Source organism: Clarias gariepinus, chromosome 20 (assembly GCF_024256425.1).
Source record: "Clarias gariepinus isolate MV-2021 ecotype Netherlands chromosome 20, CGAR_prim_01v2, whole genome shotgun sequence".
Taxonomy (NCBI): Eukaryota; Metazoa; Chordata; class Actinopteri; order Siluriformes; family Clariidae; genus Clarias; species Clarias gariepinus.
Genome location: NC_071119.1, coordinates 2,659,399 through 2,686,251, shown reverse-complemented (window position 1 = coordinate 2,686,251; position 26,853 = coordinate 2,659,399). Strand labels below are relative to the sequence as shown.

At 40.1% G+C, this 26,853-nt stretch overlaps 2 protein-coding genes across 2 annotated transcripts in view; one reads left to right on the top strand and one right to left on the bottom strand.

The window, feature by feature from the left end:
* The window catches only part of asah1b (N-acylsphingosine amidohydrolase (acid ceramidase) 1b), a 63,325-nt gene extending 61,130 nt beyond the window's left edge, over window positions 1-2,195 (top strand). Inside the window, exon 15 of the mRNA XM_053479977.1 lies at window positions 2,186-2,195. The gene's annotated coding sequence lies outside the window, so the exon portion shown is untranslated. The remainder of the gene's footprint in view (window positions 1-2,185) is intronic.
* dlc1 (DLC1 Rho GTPase activating protein) overlaps window positions 1-26,853 on the bottom strand; it is a 77,379-nt gene that overhangs the window by 48,456 nt on the left and 2,070 nt on the right. Inside the window, exons 2-5 of the mRNA XM_053479967.1 lie at window positions 25,524-26,799; window positions 11,856-12,017; window positions 11,666-11,776; window positions 6,189-6,222 (exon numbers count right to left, since the gene is read on the bottom strand). Of these exons, the coding sequence (XP_053335942.1) occupies window positions 6,189-6,222; window positions 11,666-11,776; window positions 11,856-12,017; window positions 25,524-26,744 (1,528 nt within the window). The 5' untranslated portion in view covers window positions 26,745-26,799. The remainder of the gene's footprint in view (window positions 1-6,188; window positions 6,223-11,665; window positions 11,777-11,855; window positions 12,018-25,523; window positions 26,800-26,853) is intronic.

Sequence of the window (26,853 nt, the reverse complement as noted above, 5' to 3'; positions counted from 1 at the left end):
TGTCTCTCTTTTTGTCACTCTCTCTGTGTATCTCTCACTGTCTCTGTCCTCATGTCTCACTTTCTCTGTGCCTCATGCCCATGTCTTTCTCAGTGTCTTTCTCTGTCTTGTACCCTTACTGTGTCTCATTTTCTCTTTGTTTGTCTTGCTGTCTCTCTCTGTCTCACTCTTTCTCTGTCCCTATGTCTCTCTTTGTCGTACTCTCTCCCTCTCTCCTTATGTCTCTCTCTCTGTCTCTGTCCTTATGACTCTTTTTGTCACTTTCTCTTTGTCTTCATATCTCTCTGTCCTCACGTCTTTCTCGATACTAATGTCTCTTTCTTTCATTATGTTCTTTTTTTGTCTCACTTGCTTTCTGCCTCTCTGTCATTTTAATCTCTTTCTTGTCCCTCACTTATTCTTTTTTGTAATTCTCTATCTTTCCTTACAGTTCTCAGACTCCTGCTTTCCTTATTTCTCATTATGTCTCACTTTCTCTGTCCTCATGTCACTCTCTCTGTCTTCATATCCATCTCTGTCCATATGTCTCTCCATCTTCCTGTCACTTTGTCTCACCTGCTGACCCATTCTTTCTGTAATTTTCTTCTTTTGTCTTTACCAGTTTAATTTTATTGCTGTTCTCTGTCTCAGCATCTCTGTCATCATGTCTCTCTTCTTGTCACTCTCTATTTGTTTTCATATCTCTTTCTCTGTCCTCTGGTCTCTCTCCTCCTTTATGTCCCTCTATCCTCATGTCTCTCTTTCATTATGTTCCTCATTGTCTCACTCATTTTCTTTCTTTATCTGTTCTTTTTAATCACTTATTTGTTATGCTTTTTATCTTTCTTCATGGGTCTTCATGGGTCTCTGTATAGTTCTCTCCATGTTCCTCTTTAATTCTCACCATCTGTCTGTTTCTCTCTTTTCTTACATCCACCAGATCTATACTCTTTATCTTTTTTCCCTTCTTTTTCACTTACAGCTGAAATGTCTAAATGGATTGCAATTTAAAGTAAATCTCTTTACAAGATCATTAAAAAAAAAAACATGTCAAACCCAATAATGCTTTAAACTTGGAAAAACAGGGGAATAGAAAATACAGACCGGACAAAATGATTATGTCGTTTTTAAATCGCCAGCATTTATAGACTGATGGTAGAACTTTTGCGCTGTCTTTTGAATGCAAATTGTTGAAAGAAAGAATCAGCACGCACACACACACACACACACACACACACACACACACACACACTTTTATACCTACACACTGATTTATGTTTGAATGGTGGTCATTTCGAAGGAACATTATATTCCTGTGTTGATTTTTATCAATAAAGTTTCATTCAGTCGCTGATGAGAGACACAGCCCTGGGAGTTCTCGAAGAAAGATCACCTCACGCTGACTCACGGCTCAACACCACACACACGTCTCGCTGTCTCGCTTCCCAGGCTGTTTGTCTGATGATTATACACAGACACACACACACACACAGAGGTGACAAGCCCAGGTCTATAAAAAGAAGCCTGACTATAAAGAGATGAGGCAGAGGAAATGGTTTTTTTAAGCGTCCTTCACCCTGTCCAACTCTTCACACAGTGTGTCGTGTTTACTCGGACGCGGGAGGAAAACAGCCGATAAGGATGAGAACTTGGTGTACAGGAAGTGAAAAAATCAGGACAACACTCCACTCCATCAATGAACAGTAAATGTGTTTAGCTCTGCGCCGTGTGAAATCGAACCTCATTTGAGTTTAAAGTCTTTTTTAAAGCAGGGTTTGAGTTTACTTTCATGATAAACCATGGTAGGTGGGATAGAAGCACTGAAGAATAGAAGCTGAAAGATGTAAATAAGGGCACAGGCAGATGATGTGAGTCATGAGCTCGGACTAAATTGAGGTCTGCCATGTGTAGCGTTGGTCCGGACCAGAGATAAGGCAAGCCATGCGGGGCTATTATCTCATTATCTTTATTCACAGTTCTTCATTTAAAAGATTACATGGAAAGTTCATGAATTAGAGTGAAATAAACATTTTGAAAGTAGGGTATTAAAGGTAAGTAAAACTGAAGTTCCCCTGGGCTCGACCTTGGGGCCGAGCTAACTTCCCTGAAACGCAAACACTGCAGCTCCAGGAAATACAGCTGTTCCAGAAACACTGACGAAATCTCCACTCACTTACCCTGGCATAGTTATGTTTCTCTCTGTCCGCACGTCTCTCTCTCTTTGAACATGCCTTGAGTTTGGGGAGAGAACATGGAGATCTGTGTCCTGCCAAGTTCCTGTAGGACTATAATCCCCCTCCCCCCCAATTTTATTGTTCTTAGTGGCCGTTTAAGTTAGAAGTGAGAGAGGGTGAGTGACATGGAGTGTCATGGCCTCTGAGGCCGGAGGGGAGACGAGACGCTGGATCTCTGACATGGCATAATGTGTGTGCCAGAGAGCAGTGCACAGGTGGAGGAGATGCTGTTCAAGCAGGAAGAGTGAAAACATCAAGAACCAAAGCCATGGTAATGTTTTTGTCAAAACAAATTATCGTGGGTACACTCATTAAGAGTGGAAAACGGGTGAGAGGGAGACAGTCCAAGTTACCCCCCTGTCAGCCCCTTTGACATGAGTAGTGATCTTCAACCTGTCTCCGTTTATTAAAGACGAAACCCTCATAAAGGTGCTGGCTCTCTTCGAAAGGTAAGTCAGCCCCATGAGAGCTATCCCATCTGGATGTATGAGCATCAAAGTCAGACACAGGTTTACAATTTTTTAAACAATCAGGAAGAGACACTTAAGTGAGATACAAGGCTGTGCTGTCCTCACAGAGCTGTGCAGCCGGGGAGCTTAGAGGGCGACTCAGCCAGCTACAACGGCATCAGCAGAAGGCTTGCAAGCGGGAGAACACCGGGGAGCTGGAGCCTGGACCAGACCTTACTGACCTCTCGAGTGAGAGCTAAAAGAGGACAGAGATGAACACAATAGCACCACTGAAACAAACACTGCACCCAATGTTATTTAAGCCTGCAGGCTATGAAAATGGACAGTAGCTGGAAGGAAAGCCATAAACTCTGAACAGAAGGTGAACTTTAATAGAGACTGATGAACTATTACAGAACCAAGACTGAGAAATGGGTTGGGGTTATTGGTAGGGAGTAGGAGTGGGGGGCTTGATAGCTGTAAATATGTAAGTACAATGCCTAATATAGGGGAAAAAAGTTAAAATACATAAAGAAGCTTTTCAACATTGTTTTTATAATAAAGTGCACATAAAAGTCAGTCTCTCTCTCTCTTCCTTTAAGAGAAACAACTTGCTTGAGCATAGAACAAGAGAGTTGTTCTTGTCTCAACAGAACAGCACGCAGATGTCTTTCAGGACACCCAGGTCGAAAATCATAACCATGAGAAAAACTATGATTCGAGAAAAAGAATTTAATCTAGATTGATCTTATTTCTCATTCTACACAACACAAGCATCAGTTCCTGGAAACCAAGGCCATCCCAAGATATCTCCAGCACCTCCTGAGAGTGATAAAACACTTCCGCACTACCTTCTCCACCTAGCTTTCCATCAATCGATAGTGTGTGGTGTAAACATGCGTTATACTCGAGTGTCACTTCTTAAATAATGAGCACTCTGGGTGAAAGTTCAGTAGAGCCAATGCTATCAAGAGATGGATGGAGAGAGACTACTGTGTGTGTAGACTTAAGGTTATTTAAAGAGCGAGCCAAGGCCATTGTTAGACAGCCTCCACCCAGTACCGGTATGCTTTTGTTAGTCCTGGAGCCTTATGCAGAGGCGGTAAGGGGTCAGAAATAGACAGTCGTGGTAAAGACGATGCATGCGGTTGCTACGCCAGATACTGCATGGGATAGTGCTCCAGTGCATTATTGCACATGGACATATGAAACATTAGACATTACAGCGAAGTCCCAGTCTGCAAAGCAGCCAGCATGTTTGGTTTTGACGTTTCTTCAAGCGTCAGATGTTTTCATACCCCATCAGACATCATGGCCGTTCCCATAATGTACCAAAGAGCCATCCGTGTAAGATAACCCACAATGATGATCAATTGCATCATCGTTGTAGGTTCTCACCCATTCAGCCCACTAGTATCTTCATAGTATCTTCTTTATACTGTACATGTTTTTGCCCTGCTGCTTGTCTGTCCAATCAAAACCTGTTCCTTCTGATCCTAATCAAACAGACCTTTCTACACTGGACCTGCATCTAAGAACAAGGCTTGAGAAATTACTAATAGAGCCTTTGTTCTTGCCTTGGTTCCACTCGGTGGTTGAAGGAGTGGGGGCAATGGGGGTAGGAATGCTCAGAAGGAACCGACACATCAAAGCGCCTCGGGAATTTAGAAAGAAAGAGAAGCGTGTGGGTGTGTGTGGTGGGGTCTATACAGAGATTACTGCAGGTACTAAGGAGTACCGCAGGTGAGCGTGTGAGTTGATGTCAGAAAAATGACTGGCATTTGTCTTAAGAATCCTGTTGGTTCAGGAACTTATTTGGCTCTCAAATGTGAAAAACTAAATTATTCGTAGAAAACATACAGTGTTAGTCAAGACAAGATCTCCCAACACATCTTTCATTCCCAATCCTTCATTTATCTTCTATTATTCTGTTTTTCCTGTCTCACCATCCAGAGAGTGCACATTGGAATTTCCTGCCTTTAACAAGCAGGTTCCAGGAGGAACAGGAAATGGGGGTGCAGTGTATAATAGCAGTTTGAGTGTTTAGGTTCATATTCACCACTCCTTCAGAGGAATGATAAAGCAAAGGGTTCTTTAAGGGTTCTTAGGCTGGTTAATCATTAAGACACATTTTAAAAGTTCTACGAACAAATCCTACAGGTTAGGACAGAAGGATAGACTGAAGAACTATCACAGTCGGTTCTTGTAAAGGAAATCATAGTCATAGGGGCTATGATTCTAAAAATCTTATTATGCTTTAAACATACAGTAAATAGAATGGTGATGTATGGAGAAGCATTGCCATTTCCACGGTCTCAGGTTTGATTCTAAGCCTGAGTTAATATCACAATGTTCTCACACTGTCCATGTGGGTTTTCTTCCATCTCTAAAAACATGTAGGTGGATTGGTTTGACTGAGTGTATTATTGTGCATGAATGGTGCCCTGATGGTGTATTCAAACATCACATCCCATGTTCTAGGGATAAGTTCTGGATACATAAATAAGATATTGACCAGAATAAAAAGTGCTCAAGAACTCCAAAATGAGTTACAGTGGTGGAAAGGTCAACGATTGAAAAGAATCTGTTCATCATTTAAGCGACAATTTGCACCAGAAACAATTGAACCTTGTTATTATTTTACCTAAACTGCCTTCCTCAATGAACAAAATCTGAACATTCCTTCCAAAATTCCTCAACCCAGGCTCAGGAACACTATGATCTTTCACTCTGTTTGCAGTTCCATCCTTGTGCCCCTTGATACCTTAAAATAGCTGTGAACGCTAACATCTTGGTTTTGTGCCTAGGTGCTAGGACACAGGATAGTTCCTGTGATTTATCACACTTGGCATTCCTATCCTCTTCAACACATTCATCTTTAATACATGATCAAATAACAATGTAAGAAATGTACCGGGAATCTTCTCCCTGTTTTTTTTCAAAATGGAAGAGCATAAAGTAGTTTCTCAAGAGCCTTGAACAGGAGAAATATTGTGCTCTGGGTTGCATCATGTTCACACATACAGAGCCGCAGAACCACAGGGATCGTCACACCACATAACTTCGGCTCAGACTAGAGGGCCACCGATCCAAATATATGGTTAAAGTGGAAGTCAGTGGGTGTGTACTGTACTGTACCAGTTTTTATTTGGATTATTCACATTTATTTGGTTTATTTACCTAAACAGACCCTTACTAAGCCTCAGTGGGTGTCACAAAAATCACTCAAACATGGAGAACATGGTATCAGTCCTGCTGGTGCAGAATCTGAGTGGGATTAGTGGGGTGGCAGAACATGCCAGAGTATTTGCGTTCAGATCCACTGCAACAAAGTACACTTAGTACTTGACTTGACTAGACATCTTCTTCCACGACTCAAAATCAAGTTAACTAAGATACCTAAGGTCGTTAGCTAAGTGCCTAGCTAGGTTTGTTGCTCAATAACTATTCATGTTTAAAGAAAATGGATTTTAAAGCCACAGAAGAAGCAGTTCAGGTAGCACAGATAAATATCCTGAAGACCTACCTGCTCGGTCTTTTTCCGAAAGTGCAGCAAATGTCTGAAAAACAAATGTAAAAATAAAAAGATTAGTAATAATAATACAAAATTATTTAATAATACAGCTGTTATTGCAGAGAAGTATCTTTCCATCACACGAGTTTATGCTAGGTTTAAAAACCCAGCATAAACTCGTGACACACCCCATCAGAGGTCGAAACGCCTCAGTGCAGCATGAGCGTCCGGAGCTAACCTACAGGTTTATAAAGGTTGAAGGTCACCAGGCATAGCAGGGGCTTTGAGGTTAAAGATCAAGCTGAGCGTGAGCACTTAAATTCCATTCTGGATTCTAGAGCCTTACACTGAAGCCCAATTGTAACAGTAGGAGCTAGAAATCCAATGGGTAATGAAAAAGGAGACTTTCGGACTTCAGGAAAAATTGCAACAGTTATCTGTTGTCAAAATAAGATGAGTTTTAACCCTGTGAGACTCTACTATGTTCATATGATAACCAAGGCTCTTCTTTCAACTGCATTGTGTCAAAATCCTTGTATGAGGACTGTCAGGTGTTTCTCTTTTGTTAACGCTATTGATAAAGTTCTGTAGTTGGTGGTCAGGTGCTAATAATGAGAAAGAACTGGTTTTGTAATTATAGCATTGTGTAGCTTACACAAACTATAAGCTTTCAGTTATTGTCCTATAACAGCAGATCATCTCAAAGTGTTTATTTGTAATAGTTTATTCTCAATACTTAAGTTCCTCATTTAGCATGAATGCCAGCTCCACAACTGGAGCTCCATGATGGAACCCTCCGCTGTGGAGCCACAAAGCACCAGCACTCCTTGCCTGTTCATACAGATCGCCAGACAGATTCATATAAAAGATGGATTGGATTTAAGTTCATACTTGTTTAAGTTTGGTTTGTTTGATTATTGTGTTAACTGAATAAACATGTGTCAGTCACTTAAGCTTATTTGTCTAGGAACATCCACCTTACACACTGCCATTATTCTGCTTGCACACACACCACAGCTAAATGAGTAACTCAGAGCTGTCTCCGCGGCTTGACCCTGTGACCCCCAACGCTCTGACAAACCTGCATTTGGCTTTCCTTTACACCTGAAATATCTGACTCCCATCATTTTTCTAGTATAAATTTGCTGAATTGTGATTCCAGTTACAACAAATTGGTTTTATGGCCGAAGTATGTATTGGCTTCTTGGGTGGAGTAACAGCCTGTAGAGCTTAACAAGTTTAAGAGTAGAAGCTTTTATACCTCATCATGGTTGATTTATGAGCTTTCAGACCTCACCATTGTTGGTTTAGGAATATATATCTTAACAAACTTATTGTAGGAGCTTGTAGAAATCTGCTAGATGACCAGAAGTTTGCAGGCAGGTTAGTGTTGAAGTGTGAATATCTCTCGAAGTTTCAAGGAACTAACTAAAAATCTTAAAAAAGTCCAGAGTAGGAGCACAAAATTCTTAATGATGGTTGTTTAGTAGCTTGGAGACCTCAAGAAGTTTGCTGAAGCAGCCTGTATATAATAAAAAGCTTAGAGTAGGAGCTTGGAGACCTCTGCCTCTGACCAGGAGTTAGCAGGCATTATGATAGGTTTCTGATGGAGTATGTTGACCTGGAGTATGTTTGGAGTAACAGCATGTACATATTTCCAATAGGAGCAGGTCCACCTCATGATGGTTGCTTTAGGAACTGGTAGACATTATGAAGGATGGCATAACAAACCTAGAGCAGGAGTTTGTAGAACAGTGGGGACCAGAAGTTGGCTGGCCTTAGATAGGCTGCTTAGGGGCTTGTTGATCTCACAAAGTTTGGAGTAACCATCTGTAGATTATAAAACGTTTAAAGTCAGAGCAGGTAGATCTCATGATGGTTGCTTGCATGAAGGAGCTTGTCGGGCTCTGGCTGGGGACCAAGAGTTGACTGGAGTTAGATATCCTGCTGTTGGAGTGAGTAGACCTGAGTTTAAGGAACAGCCTGGAGGTCTTCACAACTATAGAGTGGGTGTATGAAGACCTCATGAAGGTTGAAGAATCAGCCCTAGATATTAACAGGCTTTGAGAAGGAGTTTGTACACGGTTCATGACGGTTCACTTAGGAGTATGTAGACCCAGTAAAGGTTGAACTAGCAGCCTGTAGATCTTGACAAGCTTAGAAAAGGAGCTTGTAGACCTTTGGCTGTGGACCAGGAGTTGGCTGGCTTTAGATAGTTTACTCGAGGAGTATGTAGATGTCATACGGGTTTGAGTAACAGCTTGTACATCTTAACAAGTTTAAAGCAGAAGCTTGTAGAAGCTCTGGCTGGGGATCAGGAGTTGGCTGGCTTTAGTTTTTGTGTAGAACTGATGAAGGCTGATTAATCTGGAGTTGTTATCTGCGGCTGTGAAGCATGCTTATCTCAGCGGTCCGGAAAATAAAACAGCTGGCCTCTACACGGGTCTCAGTCAGAGGAATGCAGAGATCTGAGACAAGGCGCAGGATGATTTTGCTAAGCTAAGCTAACAGCGAAGACGTGGAAATCGAGTTTTATTCCATGCAACTGTTTGTCACTTGGTGTGTGTGTCTGTGCGTTACTGATTTATTTCTGTAGAGCAGCAGGTTAGCCAGTTAGCTCATGTGTCTCGAGTCATTATTTAGCAATGAATCCAGCATTGGTGTTTACGTTGAGTGTGTGTGTGTGAGAGAGAGGGGAGGGGGGGCAAGGCAAGGGGCTGTTTGTGTAGAGTGCATGCTGTGGAGTTTGCGTACATCATATTGTCTGCTAGCAGCGCCAGACAGATCGGGTCCGAGACAACTGCGTTTTATCCTGACATCTGAGATCAGACACAGGAGCAGCTCAAGAATAAAGGGAGGAGCCGAAATATATCGCACATCTGGAATGTGCTTGAAAAAAGTTCCACAAACACATCGAGCTGGTACCTAGCTCAACCTCGCGGCGGTGTCAATCGCAGGGCTCTGATTGGTCAGGAGGCGTTGATGCATGTTCTGAAGCAGCTTCCATGACAGTAGCGCAGAAGCTCCATTAAACAGATGTGGAAACATTGTGGTGACAGGATCCAGGTGTTTAAGATACACACACATACTCTACTGATACTCTAAATAGCACCAGGTGTGTGTTTGTAATTGCAAAGTTATTTGCAGTATATACATGTATTATCTTTTTAAATTTAAGGTCAGCGCGAGATCATCACAACGTGAGGACTTCATAGGTGCCTGTGCAGCCGTCCAGTACACACCCCTGCAGAAATAGACACAACGTAGGAAAGGGTGTGTGTGTCTGTGTGTGTGTGTGTGTGTGTGTGTGTGTAGCTAAAGAGAGAGTCAGGAAAGCCAATATAAGACAAACAAACTAAAAAAAAGACAAAATGACTGTTCCCTTCATCCCTCAGTCCCACGATCACGTCTTTCCTGATCGAGGCGGGTTTTAGGAACGTAATGCACACGATGACATCACTTCCTGTCCGACGCTTCACTCCTGACACATGGAACCCATCAAAAGCATCACCGCGGGTTAAACAGGGGGAACGGAATGTGCAAATTAGTGCCATGCATAGAAACTAAATGGCCCGTGGAGAGAGAGATTGATATGATCTCACACACACACACACACGCACACACACACACACACACACGCACACACACACACACACACACACACAGCTCGATATGCTTACACACAGTCCTGAACTAAAGGGTCATGAGGGATCATATGGGGAGGACATGGTGGAGACACACACACACACACACACACACACACACACACACACACACACACACACGTCATGTTTTGGACGCAGTTGCCTAGTGAGTAATCTTTTGGATTTTAGAGATACAATAAATATGTGACAAATGTACACAGACGCGAGAGACGTCAGACACTGCAGCATTGTGTGTGTGTGTGTGTGTGTGTGTGTGTGTGTGTGTGTGTGTGTGTGTGCGCTTTAACTGTGTTCCCAAAACAACGTGTGAGGGTGTGATTACACTACGATTAAACTTCATTAGACTCTATATGTGACTCCACACACACACACACACACACACACACACACACACACACACACACTCAAAGCTCCATTAACAATAAACACAACATGCTAAAGTACAAAGCAGATACTGATATGTGTATGGTATTTACGTGCATGTTCTGTGTGTGTGTGTGTGTGTGTGTGTGTGTGCACATAATAGCCCAGCTAATCTAGAGTGTGTTTACACTTATATAATCCTGTGTGGAATGTCCAGGCCACAGAGCAACACGCCTCATTCATTACAAATCACATTTAATTAATTCATCATCAGAATAAATAAATAAATAAATAAATAATAATAATTAAGAGCCGCGGCTTCATAAGTTTTCACTTGTAGGTAACATTTTCAAACCAGGTTATTTTCTTTCACGTGTTTAAGAAAAAGTCTCTGTATTTATTTATAAACACACACACACACACACACACACACACACACGGCTACAGTACATACCTTAATAGTTCTACATGTGTAAAAACATATTGATATTATAATGTGACGTTTATAACTGTTTCATTTAGTTCCGTTTTTGCGTTTTATTAGTGTGTGCGTGTGTCCTTGTGTGTGTGTGTGTGTGTGAGTGTGTGTGTGCATGTTTGTATGTGTATGTATGTGAGTGTCTGTAAATGTGTGAGTGTGTGTGTGTGTATGCGTGCACGTTAGTGTGTGTGTGTGTGTGTGTGTGTGTGTGTGTGAAACATCACAGTAATTTCTAACATTAATTCTGTTCCCTGCATCTGATTTGTGTTCCCCGCCTTTCACTGCACTTCTTGCGTCTGACCTTTGACCTTATTCAGGTGTGATGTCACCTGCCGGTGCCTTGATCCTTGCATGAGTTTCAGTAAATTAACAGTCCCATGATTTACGGAATTTTGAAGAACACACACACACACACACACACACACACACACACACACACACACACACACACACACACTCAGTAGAACGTCCTGGCCCTTTCTGTCCTCGGTGAAAACACTCTACGTCCCTTTCTTCAGATCTTTCTGGACATGTGTCTGTGTGCATCACCGTAGCGGCTGTTACTTCACCGGGAGAGATTTATCTTTAGAAAGTGGGAGGGACGGATGATGGCGCCTGAGGCGGTGCTTCTTGTGTGGTATTGGCGCGTGTTTTCTCTGCTAAGTGCTTTTTATTTGCTCGTCTCATTAAGGCAGCTTTTCCTTCAACCTGAAGCTGGCCAGAAACCAAACGACTCTGGCAGGAGAGACTGAAAAGAAGAAGAATGAGTAAAAAAAAAAAAAAAAAAGTAAAGAAATGGAGAGATGGAAGGGCGTGGCCGTTCAATGTGTGTGTTCCAGGAATAAAAACCTCAGCCTCATAACGGTGTTGTTCTGAATGAAGCTTTGTTGCCATGGTTACAGGATGACTCAAACAAATAAACCAGATACAAAGATGAAGAGAATAGAAGAATAAATGATGAACAGATCCGTAAGGCTCACCCTGTTCGTGACGGAACACAGCGATGATGAAGAGTGATGATGAGGAGCGCTGAGCGAGCGCAAAGACCCCGAGAGACTCCCCTCTCCGTCCAACGAATCCAAATCCACTTCCTGTTTGCACAAACATCACTTATAACGTTTATTAGATTTGTTAGGACAGATCTTATCGAACGTTTGATGGCTGACTCACAGAGATGAAGCGCCTCTTGGCGGTGGGCGTGTCCTTTGGGGAGGGGGAGGGGGCGGAGCCTAGAGCATCCTCGATCTCCTGATCCAACTGATCGAGCTTCATGATGAGGAGGACCATGGAGTCGAGCTGAGATCTTTCCCACTCCTTATCCTCCCGTGAGCTCTGAAAGCACACACACACACACACACACACACACACACATATAAACTAGTCTGTCTCATTTGGTTCATCCAAGCAGGAAAAAAAAGAATGAAAGAAAGAAACAAAGTCAGAAAGAAAGAAATACAATTTTAAAAAGAGAGGAAGAAAGAGAAAAAGGAAAAAAAAACAATAAAAGAATAAAGACAGAAAGAAAGGAACATAGAAAGAAAGAAAAGTACAACACTTGGTCTGTGTGTTCATGTGTGTGTGTGTGTGTGTGTCTGTAAAACCCATTTCTAATTCTAACACTTGGACAGACACTGACCTCTGGTGGAGCGTTAATATTAACACAGACAAATGAGACACTCCTTAGTTGTAATCACAAATACCTTTACACACACACACACACACACACACACACACACACACCGCACTAACCTTTCCTTTGACATTTCAGCTGCATGTTTAATAAGACCGACACCGAGCCGATGCCTAAGAGCTCGTGTCTGGACTTAAATCCTGGATTGAAATCATTTCTACATCCTGCAGCGCTTTACATTATTTATTCAGCACTTCAATCTAAAAACGCTGGAACAGCCCCAAAGCGAGCAGAGTTGTTTTGGGGAGGAAAACTAATCTGCCCCTGTCAGGGAAGGAGGGGAAAAATAAACATGAGCAGCTTTGCATATGAACCGGACAAACACGATTTCTCAGCAATAACACAAATATCATCAGGCTTAACGATTAACAGAAGGAGAAAATACACACTGTAAATCCTGGGATTCAAGTTGCTTTTGAAGGATTTGAAAGGAGAAGAAGAAATGTGCCCCCTACTGGGAGGGGGGGGGGGGGGTTGCTTTTTTGTCCTATATGTTTTATGCTGCATTTCAAACATCTTTTCAATGACATCAAATGTCCTCACAATGACAAGACAATGTCAAATGTCTGTAAATTTGAGTGGAGTTAAAGGTTCCCATAACAACAGAGTGAAGTTAAAGGTCCCCATAACAACAGTGTGGAGTTAAAGGTCCCCATAACAACAGAGTAGAGTTAAAGGTCTCCATAACAACAGAGTGGAGTTAAGAGTCCCCATAACAACAGTGTGAAGGTAAAGTTCTCCATAACAACAGAGTGGAGTTAAGAGTCCCCATAACAACAGTGTGAAGTTAAAGGTCCCCATAACAACAGTGTGGAGTTAAAGGTCCCCATAACAACAAAGTGGAGTTAAAAGTCCCCATAACAACAGAGTGGAGTTAAAGGTCTCCATAACAACAGAGTGGAGTTAAAGGTCCCCATAACCACAGTGTGAAGTTAAAGGTCCCCATAACAACAGGGTGGAGTTAAAGGTCCCCATAACGACAGGGTGGAGTTAAAGGTCCCCATAACAACAGAGTGGAGTTAAAGGTCCCCATAACAACAGAGTGGAGTTAAAGGTCCCCATAACAACAGAGTGGAGTTAAAGGTCCCCATAACAGCAGTGTAAAGTTAAAGGTCCCCATAACAACAGAGTAGAGTTAAAAGTCCCCATAACAACAGTGTGAAGTTAAAGGTCCCCATAACAACAGAGTGGAGTTAAAAGTCCCCATAACAACAGAGTGGAGTTAAAGGTCTCCATAACAACAGAGTGGAGTTAAAGGTCCCCATAACCACAGTGTGAAGTTAAAGGTCCCCATAACAACAGGGTGGAGTTAAAGGTCCCCATAACAACAGTGTAAAGTTAAAGGTCCCCATGATAACAGAGTGGAGTTAAAGGTCCCCATAACAACAGAGTGAAGTTAAAGGTCCCCATAACAACAGTGTAAAGTTAAAGGTCCCCATGATAACAGAGTGGAGTTAAAGGTCCCCATAACAACAGAGTGAAGTTAAAGGTCCCCATAACAACAGAGTGAAGTTAAAGGTCCCCATAACAACAGGGTGGAGTTAAAGGTCCCCATAACAGTAGTGTGAAGTTAAAGGTCCCCATAACAACAGAGTGAAGTTAAAGGTCCCCATAACAACAGAGTGGAGTTAAAGGTCCCCATAACAACAGAGTGGAGTTAAAGGTCCCCATAACAACAGTGTGAAGTTAAAGGTCCCCATAACAACAAAGTGGAGTTAAAGGTCCCCATAACAACAGAGTGGAGTTAAAGGTCTCCATAACAACAGAGTGGAGTTAAAGGTCCCCATAACCACAGTGTGAAGTTAAAGGTCCCCATAACAACAGGGTGGAGTTAAAGGTCCCCATAACGACAGGGTGGAGTTAAAGGTCCCCATAACAACAGAGTGGAGTTAAAGGTCCCCATAACAACAGTGTGGAGTTAAAGGTCCCCATAACAACAGAGTAGAGTTAAAGGTCTCCATAACAACAGAGTGGAGTTAAGAGTCCCCATAACAACAGTGTGAAGGTAAAGTTCTCCATAACAACAGAGTGGAGTTAAGAGTCCCCATAACAACAGTGTGAAGTTAAAGGTCCCCATAACAACAGTGTGGAGTTAAAGGTCCCCATAACAACAAAGTGGAGTTAAAAGTCCCCATAACAACAGAGTGGAGTTAAAGGTCTCCATAACAACAGAGTGGAGTTAAAGGTCCCCATAACCACAGTGTGAAGTTAAAGGTCCCCATAACAACAGGGTGGAGTTAAAGGTCCCCATAACGACAGGGTGGAGTTAAAGGTCCCCATAACAACAGAGTGGAGTTAAAGGTCCCCATAACAACAGAGTGGAGTTAAAGGTCCCCATAACAACAGAGTGGAGTTAAAGGTCCCCATAACAGCAGTGTGAAGTTAAAGGTCCCCATAACAACAGAGTGGAGTTAAAAGTCCCCATAACAACAGTGTGAAGTTAAAGGTCCCCATAACAACAGAGTGGAGTTAAAAGTCCCCATAACAACAGAGTGGAGTTAAAGGTCTCCATAACAACAGAGTGGAGTTAAAGGTCCCCATAACCACAGTGTGAAGTTAAAGGTCCCCATAACAACAGGGTGGAGTTAAAGGTCCCCATAACAACAGTGTAAAGTTAAAGGTCCCCATGATAACAGAGTGGAGTTAAAGGTCCCCATAACAACAGAGTGAAGTTAAAGGTCCCCATAACAACAGTGTAAAGTTAAAGGTCCCCATGATAACAGAGTGGAGTTAAAGGTCCCCATAACAACAGAGTGAAGTTAAAGGTCCCCATAACAACAAGGTGGAGTTAAAGGTCCCCATAACAGCAGTGTGAAGTTAAAGGTCCCCATAACAACAGAGTGGAGTTAAAGGTCCCCATAACAACAGAGTGGAGTTAAAGGTCCCCATAACAACAGAGTGGAGTTAAAGGTCCCCATAACAACAGTGTTAAGTTAAAGGTCCCCATAACAACAGGGTGGAGTTAAAGGGTCCCCATAACAACAGTGTAAAGTTAAAGGTCCCCATGATAACAGAGTGGAGTTAAAGGTCCCCATAACAACAGAGTGGAGTTAAAGGTCCCCATAACAACCGAGTGGAGTTAAAGGTCCCCATAACAACAGTGTGAAGGTAAAGGTCTCCACAGAAACAGTGATGAGTTTAAAGTCTCCACAAATATAAAGTGGCATTAAATATCCCCACTAACACAGGGTAACTTAAAGGTCCCCACAGCAAAAATATGAAGTTAAAGGTCCCCACAACAACAGGATGATGTTAAAGGTCCTGGCAGTATCAGGGTGGAGTCAAGGTCCCCACTAACACAGGGTAAGGGTAAAGTCCCCACTAACACAGGGTGGAGTTTAACATCGCCACAGCAAAATGTTGGAGTTAAAGGATACTCACAGCATAAGTATGAAGATAAAAGTCCCCACAACAATAGGGTGGATTTAAAGGTTCCCATGGCAACAGTGAGAAGTTAAAGGGCCCCACAACAACAAGGTAGAGTAAAAGGTCCCCATAAAAAGAGGGGGTAATTGTCTGCTTGATAGCACAAAAACATATGTCCATAAAACTTGGAACAAGGTCAACATCCCAAACATGATGGAACAGCCCTTACAATGACATCACAACCACTCAGTACCGCTTTTTATTCATGATGGCAGTAAAAGGTCCTCCTAACCTGCTAGGACAAAGAAAAAGAAAACCACTTTATGTATGTGTGTGTGTGTGTGTGTGTGTGCTGTAGATAGAGGACATACTGTACTTGCACCGCATCCTGGGAATAATGGACACACTTCCTACTAGAGCGCTTCAAATCTGATTCCATTAGGAAATGGCTCTGTAATAAAATTTACTGAATCTCCCAAGACTCGCTTGAACTTTTCTAACAAAGAAAAATAAATCAATTGTTTATTCCAAAGGAAAAATTATGTTTTGTGTGCGAGTAAGCGAGGATACAAAGTTCTGACCCAAAGACATTAAGAACAGAACACAATCTCAGAAATGCCAGCGTGACTCATCTGCAGCATTATGAAGAGTTACGTGAAGATATTTAGTAAAGTCCAACTTATCAATTCTTTCTTATTAGTTTCATTATTTCTTACAAGAAAGAAATAAGAAATCAATTATGGAAGGATGGAATAAAGAAAAAAGTAAAAAAAAAAATGAATCAACATTTATTTATATAGCACTTTACAGCAACCTAAGTTGAACCAAAGTGCTTCACAGCACTAAAAATGAAAATACAATGGCAATAAAAATAGAAATAAAATACAGGAACAAAATAAAACACATAGTTATAAATAAATAAAATGGAAAATATAATAATAGTAATAAAAATAATTACAATAAAAAATGAGTATTATAAAAAAATATAGAATTATAAAATATAAAAAGCCATTCTAAATACGTAAGTCTTAAGTTTGGCTTTAAACGGGGAGGTCCATAATGTTACGTAATTCAGGTGGAATGGTGTTCCAGAGGTCAGGACCAGCCACTGAAAAGGAGCGATCACCCCATTGTTTGCACCTTAACCGAGGGACCACTAGCAGGTTTTGGTTAGCAGAACGTAAGGCTCTACTTTGTTGATAAAAGCTTACTGTCTTAAGAAAGGTGCCTCAAAAGTTTAAACTGAATCTGTAACTGTACCAGAAGCCAGTGAAGGGAATACAGAATTGGTGTGATGTGTTCATATTTACGATTATAGGTCAGCATACGAGCTGCAGCATTCTGTACAAGTTGCAGACCATGTAGACAAGCTTGAGTTATTCCCACATAAAGTGCTTGCAGTAGTCTAGCCGCGAACTAATAAAAGCATGAATAGCTTTTTCCAGGTCCCTCCGATTTAAAAACGGTTTGACCTTTGAGTCAATGTGTGTCTGAAATTTTCAGAAATTTTAATTCAAAATTTTTGACTGCATGGCTTAAATGAGGAACCGGAGAATCGAGACCAGCAGTGATAAAACTAGAAGAATCTGGGGTCCCAAACATAATACATTCTGTTACTCTCATTCACACAGAGACAATTTTGTGACAGCCAAAGTTTGATGTCATGCAGACAACTGTCGATCGATATAAGTGCATCAGATGAATTTGGCACAACTGGCAGATAGATTTGTAAATCATCTGCATACAGATGGAAGGAAACATCGTGCTTTGAAATGATCGACCCTAATGGCAGCATGCACAAGGAAATTAAACCAGGGCCCAAAATGGAACCCTGTGGAACACCAGAGGTCGAAGGAGCTAAGGAGGAAGAGAGATCACCAATCATCACTGAAAAAGTCCTATTTGTTAAATATGACCTAAAACACTGTAGTATGGGACCTTAAAGAACAAGTTCTTATGCCAGGCATGTCAGGAGAATCAAATGGTCAACAGTATCAAAAGCAAAAGAAGAAAAAGTAGGCAAAAGAAGAACACAAAAGTAAATCTTGAACAGACTTGAGCATTAAAAAAAAGAAGGAAAGAAAGAAAGAAAGAGAAAAGGAAAGATTTGAGAGAAACTATAGATAAAAGTAAGAAAAAGAAAAGAATTAAAAAAGAAAAGAAACAATAAAATTAAGTAGAAAAAAAGAATAAGAAAAGACTAGAGCATTAGAAATTGAGAGAAAATGTGCGTAAGTAAAGGGGAATTGCATTCAAGAAAAGAGAAAGAAAAAAGTACAAAGGTGACTATATTGTTTAAAAAAAGAAAGTAAAGAAAAAGAATATAAAAATGAAAAAGTTGAAAGAAAAAATAAAAACAATAAAATGAACAAGAAATAAATAAAAAGAAAGGGCATGAGAGCAGCGATGCTGAAGAAATTACAGGAAGCAGAGTTGGAGGTAGCAGAGACAAAGATGTTGAGATTCTCTTTTGGAGTGACAAAGATGGATAGGATCAGAAATTAGTCCATCAGTGGGACAACTCATGTTAGAACTGCCAGGCAGGAGGTCTAGAGGAAGACCAGAGAGGAGATTTATGGTTGTAGTGAGAGAGGACATGAAGTTAGTTGGTGTGAGTGAAGATAGGGTTAGGGTAGGGTAGGTAGGGTTAGATGGAGGCAGATGATTCGCTGTGGCGACCCCTGAAAAGGAACAGCCGAGAGACAAAGAAGAAGAAAAAGATAAAAATAAAGGATATGACTGTAAAAATAAAGGAAAAGAAAAAAAGGAATGAGAGAACATGTAGTGGAATGAAAAAGAAAGAAAAATAAGAAAAAATGAGAGCATAAGAAAGAATGTGGAGAAAAATTGTGAAAGACTATATCATTCAAAAAAGTGAAGAAAAAAAACATGAAAATGATGGAAGTGAGTGTAAATAAGTAAAGAACATAATAAAAAATGTGCTAGTGGGAATGCTAATTTTTTTTATAGTAATAAATTTTTTTTTTAAATAAACATGTAGCAGGTATTTCCCACATAAATATCCATAAAATTCCATATATCTATATTGTACAACTGTTCTTATTTTTCTATATTTTTCACATATTTCTCTTATATTGTATATTCTGTATAGCTGTCTCATATTTTTAAATTTTTCCCCACATTTTTCTTATATTGTATATTTGTTCTGTAGTTATGTTATTTTATGTTATTTTATTTAATTTTTTAAATTTTATATTTTATTTCAATTACTTAGTTCAATTTTGCTTCTTTCATTTTTTATTTTTATTTCCTATTCTTTAGTCTTTTATTTTAAGGTTTTTTATCATAAGGTCACGAGCAGTTGTCAAAGCATTTTACCGCATAACGTACTGTGTATGACTTTCTATGTGACAAATAAAATTTGAATTTGAATTTGCGTCAGCTAGCGAAGGAGACATTCAGAATTTGTTGTTCTTAGAGAGTATGAGTTTCTCTGATTGGTCAGGAGAAGTCACATGACCCCATGCAGACCTATTATTCAAAGCTGATTAGCTGAGCTAGGGAAATGGACGAGTTACAAAGGGGATCTTGGTGAGGATCATGGCTTGAGCTCTTTACAGGTGCTCTTTCAACATGTTCTAGAACCTTCTTGGAGAACCAAAATGTTCTTGTAATAAGCCTTGAACCCATTAAAGGAACCCAGGAGGATCAGCATTGCTTATGGGCCTGGTTTGGTTTGATGGTTCCTGGTTTTGTCTGATTGTCAATGGTTCGGCTGATTGTTATTTGTGTACTGAGGTGTGTGTATATGTGTGTGTGTGTGGTGCCTCAGCTTCTTTGCCAATCCTCCATAATATCTTGTGACGGTTGGAACATTTATTTCCCATTTAGCGTTGAATTAGCCTGTCAAAGCTATTGGATTTGCTGATGCCAGCCAGTCGTGTGGTGTGCAACTGATTTACCCTCCACACACACACACATTCCAAACCTAAAATAAATGCTAGCTGTGTGCACTGCCAATAAGCAGATAACACGTTAGCTAAGAAACAGCACTGCTGACTAGCACATATCTGACAATTCGAAAAGAAGACATCTTTTGTTTTCCAGCATTTCTGCTTATTTTCTCTTAATTTATTCGTCTTCAACTTGTCTTGGCAACATTACGAGGGTCACTAAGCACCCAGGCAGTTCTCACGGTGACGCATATCCCATGATGCGTCTCACTTCCTGTTTCCCAGCAATATCTTTTTAGTATATGTGGCCATATATTAAAGCAAGCTGCATAATTCTCTAAAGATCACTTTCGTTAGCATTGACAGCTAAAATCATGGTTCATGAGTCCTTTTCACATCCTTTCAGAAATCTTTTCTGGTTAGCTTCCTGCTAGCCATTTTACAGATAGTGAAACCTGAGCATTGCTAAATTATATAAAAATTGTCTAAGGTTATAAATTGCATCAGGTTATATGTAAACATGCTAATAAAAACTTTTCAACTTACAATCAGTTCTAAACATAAAATTTTTTATAATGCTCTGGTATATTTTAGTTAGCTAGCATTGCAAATTAATGTAAACATTTAAAAATCTCTACGTAATATTTTTAGCTCATGTTAGCTCACAATACATAGTGAATCAGGGAAAAAAGTGTATTTCTGGCTTTTAGTATAATAATTTAGCATACAGTAATTACCTAGAAAGCCTTTTAAATTAATAAAATAAAATAAATACATTTATGAATATGATTTAAAAATCTCTCAATTTTTTTTAGGTTAGCTTAGATTAGCACTGAAGTGAATTTAGAAAAATTTAACTCAGACTTCACCTGTCAAGTTGTATATACTGTGGCTAACTGTTTGGGCTTAGCATTTGACATTTATTTACGACCTACTAACATTTCTTAAATAAGACTCTCAAACCCATTTATCTAGTGGTTTAGCACTAGCAGTTTAGATTAGCACAAACTGGCTGAGTTTTCTCAGGTCATACTGGTTCTGCTAATAAATACCAATATTGTTAATGATGAATAATTAATTAGAAATTAATATGGAGTTCCTTTCAGATTAGCTTGTGATAACCGTCTGACATCAGCAGTCCGTTTCTGACTTTAGAAAAAGCAGACTTTTATTTATGAAGTAAAAAATAATTTAAAAACACACATTGTGTGGGCTTTAATCTGAACACTGACTCTGGACTCTGGTGTTTGGTCCAATAATGCAGGAAATCATCACTTCGGGGCTTAGCGCGAGCGTTAGCGCTATCAGTGTTAAAATAATAATGAGGTGTTTCTTATCTCTAGCCACGTTTTGGGGAAATTGTTCTGACCCTGTTTGGGTTCTGAGAAATAAAAAGAAGAAAACAAAATAAACAGATATCCTTGCACACACACACACACACACACAAGAGGTATGCTTGGGTACACTCTTGAGGTATAGCATCTTTATGGTTTTGGTTCATGACTGGAATTTTTAACAGCATGTTAACGAGGTTAATTCGCTTCATTTTTAACCTTCATATTAACAGAAATTTTATGCTTTCTTATTTGTGTGTGTGTGTTTTAAATCTCATGACCATCTGTCTCTCAGTGGGATGGAAACGCTATGAGTGTGTGTGTAAGAACTTTGGGAATTCTGCATCGTTCCCCGCTGAGCTCTTCACGCCAAAATTAAATGGTTGTTTCATAGTCTGGCACTCTGAAGGAAAATATGATGAAACTCTCGCATATTTGGTTTCTAAGCACCACATATGTCTTTTATTTCATTAACCGACTGTGAAAAAAAAAAAAAACTGGGACTAAATGTCTTTGGACGTGTTGCAAATTAAATAGATATGATTAAATGACTTGATGTGATGCTTACAGATGTGCCAACGTTGCTAACAAGAAAATCTTATCATGGATTGGATGGGTTTTTGTTTTTACAGAAAATGTGTACCAAAGAAGTAATAAGGCAAAAAATCCTCCTCCAAATTGTTTTTTCCAGACCTTTGACCGTAGCAACACTATTGTTTTCTAACATTGCTTTCTATCAGCTTACAAGATTGACATGTTACAAAGTTTAACACTGGTGACACCAAATGTTATCTTGCTTCAGTGAGTTTACTATTTTACAAGATGAATTATATCTAAGAAACGAATACATTTTTGGGTGTCTCAAGAAGTACAATTAATGCTACAGTTAAACCAGAAATATTGGCACCACTCCTCCGGATTTATTGTTCTCAGCATAACTATGCTAAAGTCAATGATATTGGGGAATATCAATGAATCTTCAAATTAAAGTTTGACTGAATATTTGTAAAGCTTTCATTACTATTTAAAAAAAAAAAAAAAAAAAATTCAATTATACGACCATGATGTGCAAAGAATGAGAATTCTGTTGTGATGTTGACATATTTTGAGGTAAAGCAACAGGAAAACTTTGTATTCTTATTTAACAATTTTGACATCCTCCTGAGAGCCGGACTCTACTGATGGGATCAGTTGCAGGCTTTCTGGGCTATTTATTTATTTATTTTTATTAGCACGTGATAACCGAAAGCAATTACACCAATCAGAAACATTAAGACCATCTTACGGCTCATCTACACCTGTGGGAACCAAAGGCATGCCTGTCCAGTCCGATCCCACAGAAAACCCAATGCAGCACAAACTGCTGAAAAGAAAAACTAAGTGCTAGCCATGTCAGTAAGGCATCAGAACACCCAGTGGACCACGGCCTGACACATAGAGAGCCCATCAGGGAAAGAATTCTAGATCTAATCCATTCGTTTCTCAGATCTCGGTCCGATCGAGCAAACCATGGGATGTCCCGGACAAACAAGTCCAATCTTCGGAGGCCCAAGATACGCCACTAACCTTCCAGTCCAAGACACCAAACAAACAGCATGCCCCTCGGCACAAGGGGAACCTTTTTGCATTTTAATGTTATGTCTGATCAGGGTACTGTATGTCTAAAGGTCGTCAAATGATATACAGGCAATGTAGTATAATGTCTCATCCTTGAAAAATGTTTTATCCTAGTATAAGGAAATTCAGGAATTCTCAAGAGCTTAAAGTTTTAACTCTGCACATTTGTAACTTTTTTGTAACAACAAAACTTTGCAAGGTACAGTATGGATAACCTGGTTAGTGTCTATACTGTAAAATGAGGACCTGGCCTGGAAACCAGAGTTTAAATGTGGAGCAATCCACACGTTTTAGGCACAGGCTTGGCACTGGTACTGAGGATGCCTTTTTATCTCTGTGGCCGGCCATTATAAATAAGATTAAGGGCCATGCCCAAGGGACTCACAGTGGAGTCTGGGGTTACAGGGCATGAACTCCTGACCCTTTAATCAGCAACCCAGAGCCTAAGCGGCCTGAAACAACACTGCCAAATATAGTCATATGATGTTATACCTTATATAACTATCCTAGTTCAAGCTAGATAACATCACCTGGTGGTCAAATTTAACTTAAACTTCGCTTTTTTATGCCCAGGAAGATATCTTGACATAAGGAAAATCCAACAGGTAAATGCAAAAGTGTCCCCACTTCCCCTTCCCAGTGAATTCATTATCAGAAAATCGAAACAAGTCTGCTTCAGCAAATTCAACCAGCTGAAACTAAAAACACCAAATGGGCGGGAAAAACCTCTAGAGAGCTCATTAAGAAACGTACAATTATTGCTATTACTGTCATCATCATTATTACTCCAGCTTCGTTAGTTTCATTGCCTCTCTCAGGCGGAGGGAATACAAACACAAACTAAATTCATACATATTCAATATTAAGTGTTGTTTCTGCTTAGTTAAACACACACATGTGCGCGCGCGCACACACACACACACACACACACACCTCCAGCAGCGAAGTACAATCCTAGAGACAAACTGTTTTACTTATTTCTGAAATGATTAAATATTATTTCATTTTTTTAAAAACAATAATTTGAATAAAGTCGCTCAAGCCCAAGGATGAAAGTAAAAGTACATTTTTAAATACCAAACTCAGCCTAAATTAGCATTTTTTTCCCCTCAAGTAACATGAGCCCTAGGCATTAGCTAAGGCTAAATTACAACAGCTTCTTCCCTTATCTCTCTAACCCTGAGGATACAAACTAGCTAAATGCTAACAGATATACAAAACACAATGCTAACTTCTGTGATAAACACTAAGTGTACATAGCAGCAGATGCTATTATGTATTTTATTTGCCTAATAAAGTTTAGTTTTATAGTGGTGCTTACTGAACTTTTGTTTAGTAGCAGTGTTTTGTTTCATAGCATTGCTTAATCATGGTTTGATTCATAATGGGTCCTAATGAAGTTTTGTTTTGTAGTGACTGTTAATGAAGTTTTGTTTTGCAATATTGTTTGTTTCATACCAGCTCTTTGTATTGGGTAATTGATTTTACCTTTTTGTGTGTGTGTACAGTACGTAATTTCCAGTTTGACTCTAAAGAAATGGAATTCAAAAACATTTCCATGGAAACCATGCAAATATTGGCATCTATTAGACCACACTTCACGCAGAAAACAACCACTTCCTGTTTGTTGTCAAGCCTCAACTTTGGCTCTGAGATTTCTGAACAAATCCTTAAGGCAGTTCATTGGAGGCTGTATAAAGAACTTTTAGTCTAATGGCTAAAACTCTCAGAAAAAATGATTTTTTTTTTTTCAAACACACAGTTATGTTTTATTCTAGTTTGTCCAAATTCCCATCCGTCTCCAGAGTCCTGATGCCTAGGGACTCCTTAAATGGCCTTGTTACTCACAAGAAGCACAACACATTGAGTTAAAAAATTCGACCAATTATACCCTGGCTTAAAACTCAAAAATAAGTGGCACTTATTTCGCGCAGTCCGCCGTGTTTGAGACGGTTCCTTGCTAAACGCCAACGGGCTTCGCTTTCTAAATAATGGCTGCGTTTTGGAGTAGGTCCCCAGAGTAGGAGGAATATGTCAGGATAAACAGACGGTGCAGACCGCTAGCAGACACACAAATATACTGGACTTGGACTGCAGCATGAGTTGGTTTTTAATGCTATGATGCTTTTATTTCCTACTGAAGGAGCACACATTTATAGCCACACACACAGCTATCACCATCTCACATCTTGCAATGCTGGTCTTACAGAGGTTAGAAATTTTTACCAATCCCTCCGGCCACTGATGCAAGCAGATGAAATGATGCCAATGTTTTCCACCTGGCTAGCTGCACTATTCACACATTCATACATGGGGTTGTGGGGTCTGGAGAACAACTTGCACCATTCTCAGAAACAGATTATCATTGCAACTTTCCAAAGAATTACAGTCATGTGACTGGTATTTTTAATCCCAAAATATTCTTGGACGTGTGATAGGTAGTCGTCATGTTTTTTAATGCTGTTTAACTCTCTCAAATTCACACACAAAGAGACAAATCAGGCTCGAAGAAAAAAAAAATACTGACTCTGAAATTGGATTTTTATGGAGATGCACTAAAATTAATAGGATACATTAAAAGTAGAATATTTCACCCGCGGGCAAAACTTACCAACTAATTTTCCATACAATCATATTTATGGATGTGGTGCTTGTGGAACAGAGAATACTGAGCTGTTTCATGGCCCGAAGCTTTTGTCCAAGAAGGTCAAACCAGTGCATTAGCATGTGTAGGGGTGGAAAATATTACTTTACCTATTTAAAGCTAACTATTATTTACATTAATCTCTACTTGATGAGGACACGATCCTGCTCCTGAGGATATCTTAAACATGTCTGTTTCATTTATACTAAAGTTTTATGACTGTCTAAATATTAGGATAATTATCCCTGGCTGAAGAACATTCAGTAAGCTTACCTTCCGTGTGCGCAGCCTGACAGGCAGTTCCTGAGGTTTGGGATCTCTCTCAATGTCATCTGTAGTCAGTGCATAATCAGAGGAGTCTGTTCTGCTTTCTGATGAAGGCCCACAGTCTGACAAGAGTCCAGGGATTCCTAGAAGTCCTGCTTCAGGGTTATGCTGTTCTACTGAACTGTCTTTAGTGTTTGTGGTATCGTGAGAGTGCTGCATGTTCATCACTGGGCTTAACGCTTCCTCTCCAAAATCAGTAAATAATATCTCATGAATTGTGTCTAGTTTGTCTTTGGACTTGTCAGAACTATTAGTACTTCTAGGAAACTCAGGTTCTGTGCATGCTTGGAGGTTGTGAACCTGCAGATCATTTTTGCTTGTGATTACCTGGTCATGGTTAGAGTTTGGAATGTTAGAATTAAGGATAAAATCTGAAACATCCTGATTTGTTTGAGGAATTTGAAAAGATTTTGTCTGCGTGAGCTCTGTGTTTAGGTCAGTTCTTATGACGGCATCACTAAGTGAGGCCTCTTGATTAAAGGTATCATTTCCTGTGGCTGTCTCATCGACACCTCCTTTCATTACTTGTTGGTGATACAGCATGGTTGCTTTTTCCACAGGATCACCGCCTTTTTCCATTGATTCGCCATTGCTTTCAGGCATGCTTGTAAAATCCACCAGCGCTTCCTTATTTGGGATAATTTCAGAAAAGCCCATGTCTTTGGAGATATCCTTGGTTTCAGACGTTGTGGAAAATTCTGGTTTCTTGGCCTGTTCTTTTACAGATTTTTCTGAAGAACTGCCAGAGAACATGGATGTTGTATCACCATAGATTTCTTTCTTATGCATTTCATCAAGGCTTTCATGATGATAATGGCTGTGATTGTCTTTTAAATGGATATTGTCCACCTCTCTTGTTTGTTTATGGATGTCATCTTTGGTAAAATTTTGATTGTTTTGGCCTTCAAAACTAGCTTCAATATCCTTAAATGTACCAGATAAAGTCTTCCTCTGCCTGTTTCTATCATCCCCAGGACAACTTCCAAAGCCTGGATGATGACGGCAACATTCGGGCATCGATGCACATCTCTCTCGACCTGTAGGAGAACCACTGCCTCCAACAGCGGTGTGGCAACAAACTAGGTCAAGGTCATCGTAGCTGTACTGTTTCCTCGTGTGTGGTGTTACATGATCCTCCCAGCTCCTTGTGCGCAAGGCTACAGGCATGGCCGACGACCTCTGCTATTCCATAGAGTCCTGCTACAGACACCCACACAAAGTGCTAAAGCAGAGAATAAAAGAGAAAATAAAGAGACATAGAGAGAGAGTTTAGAGA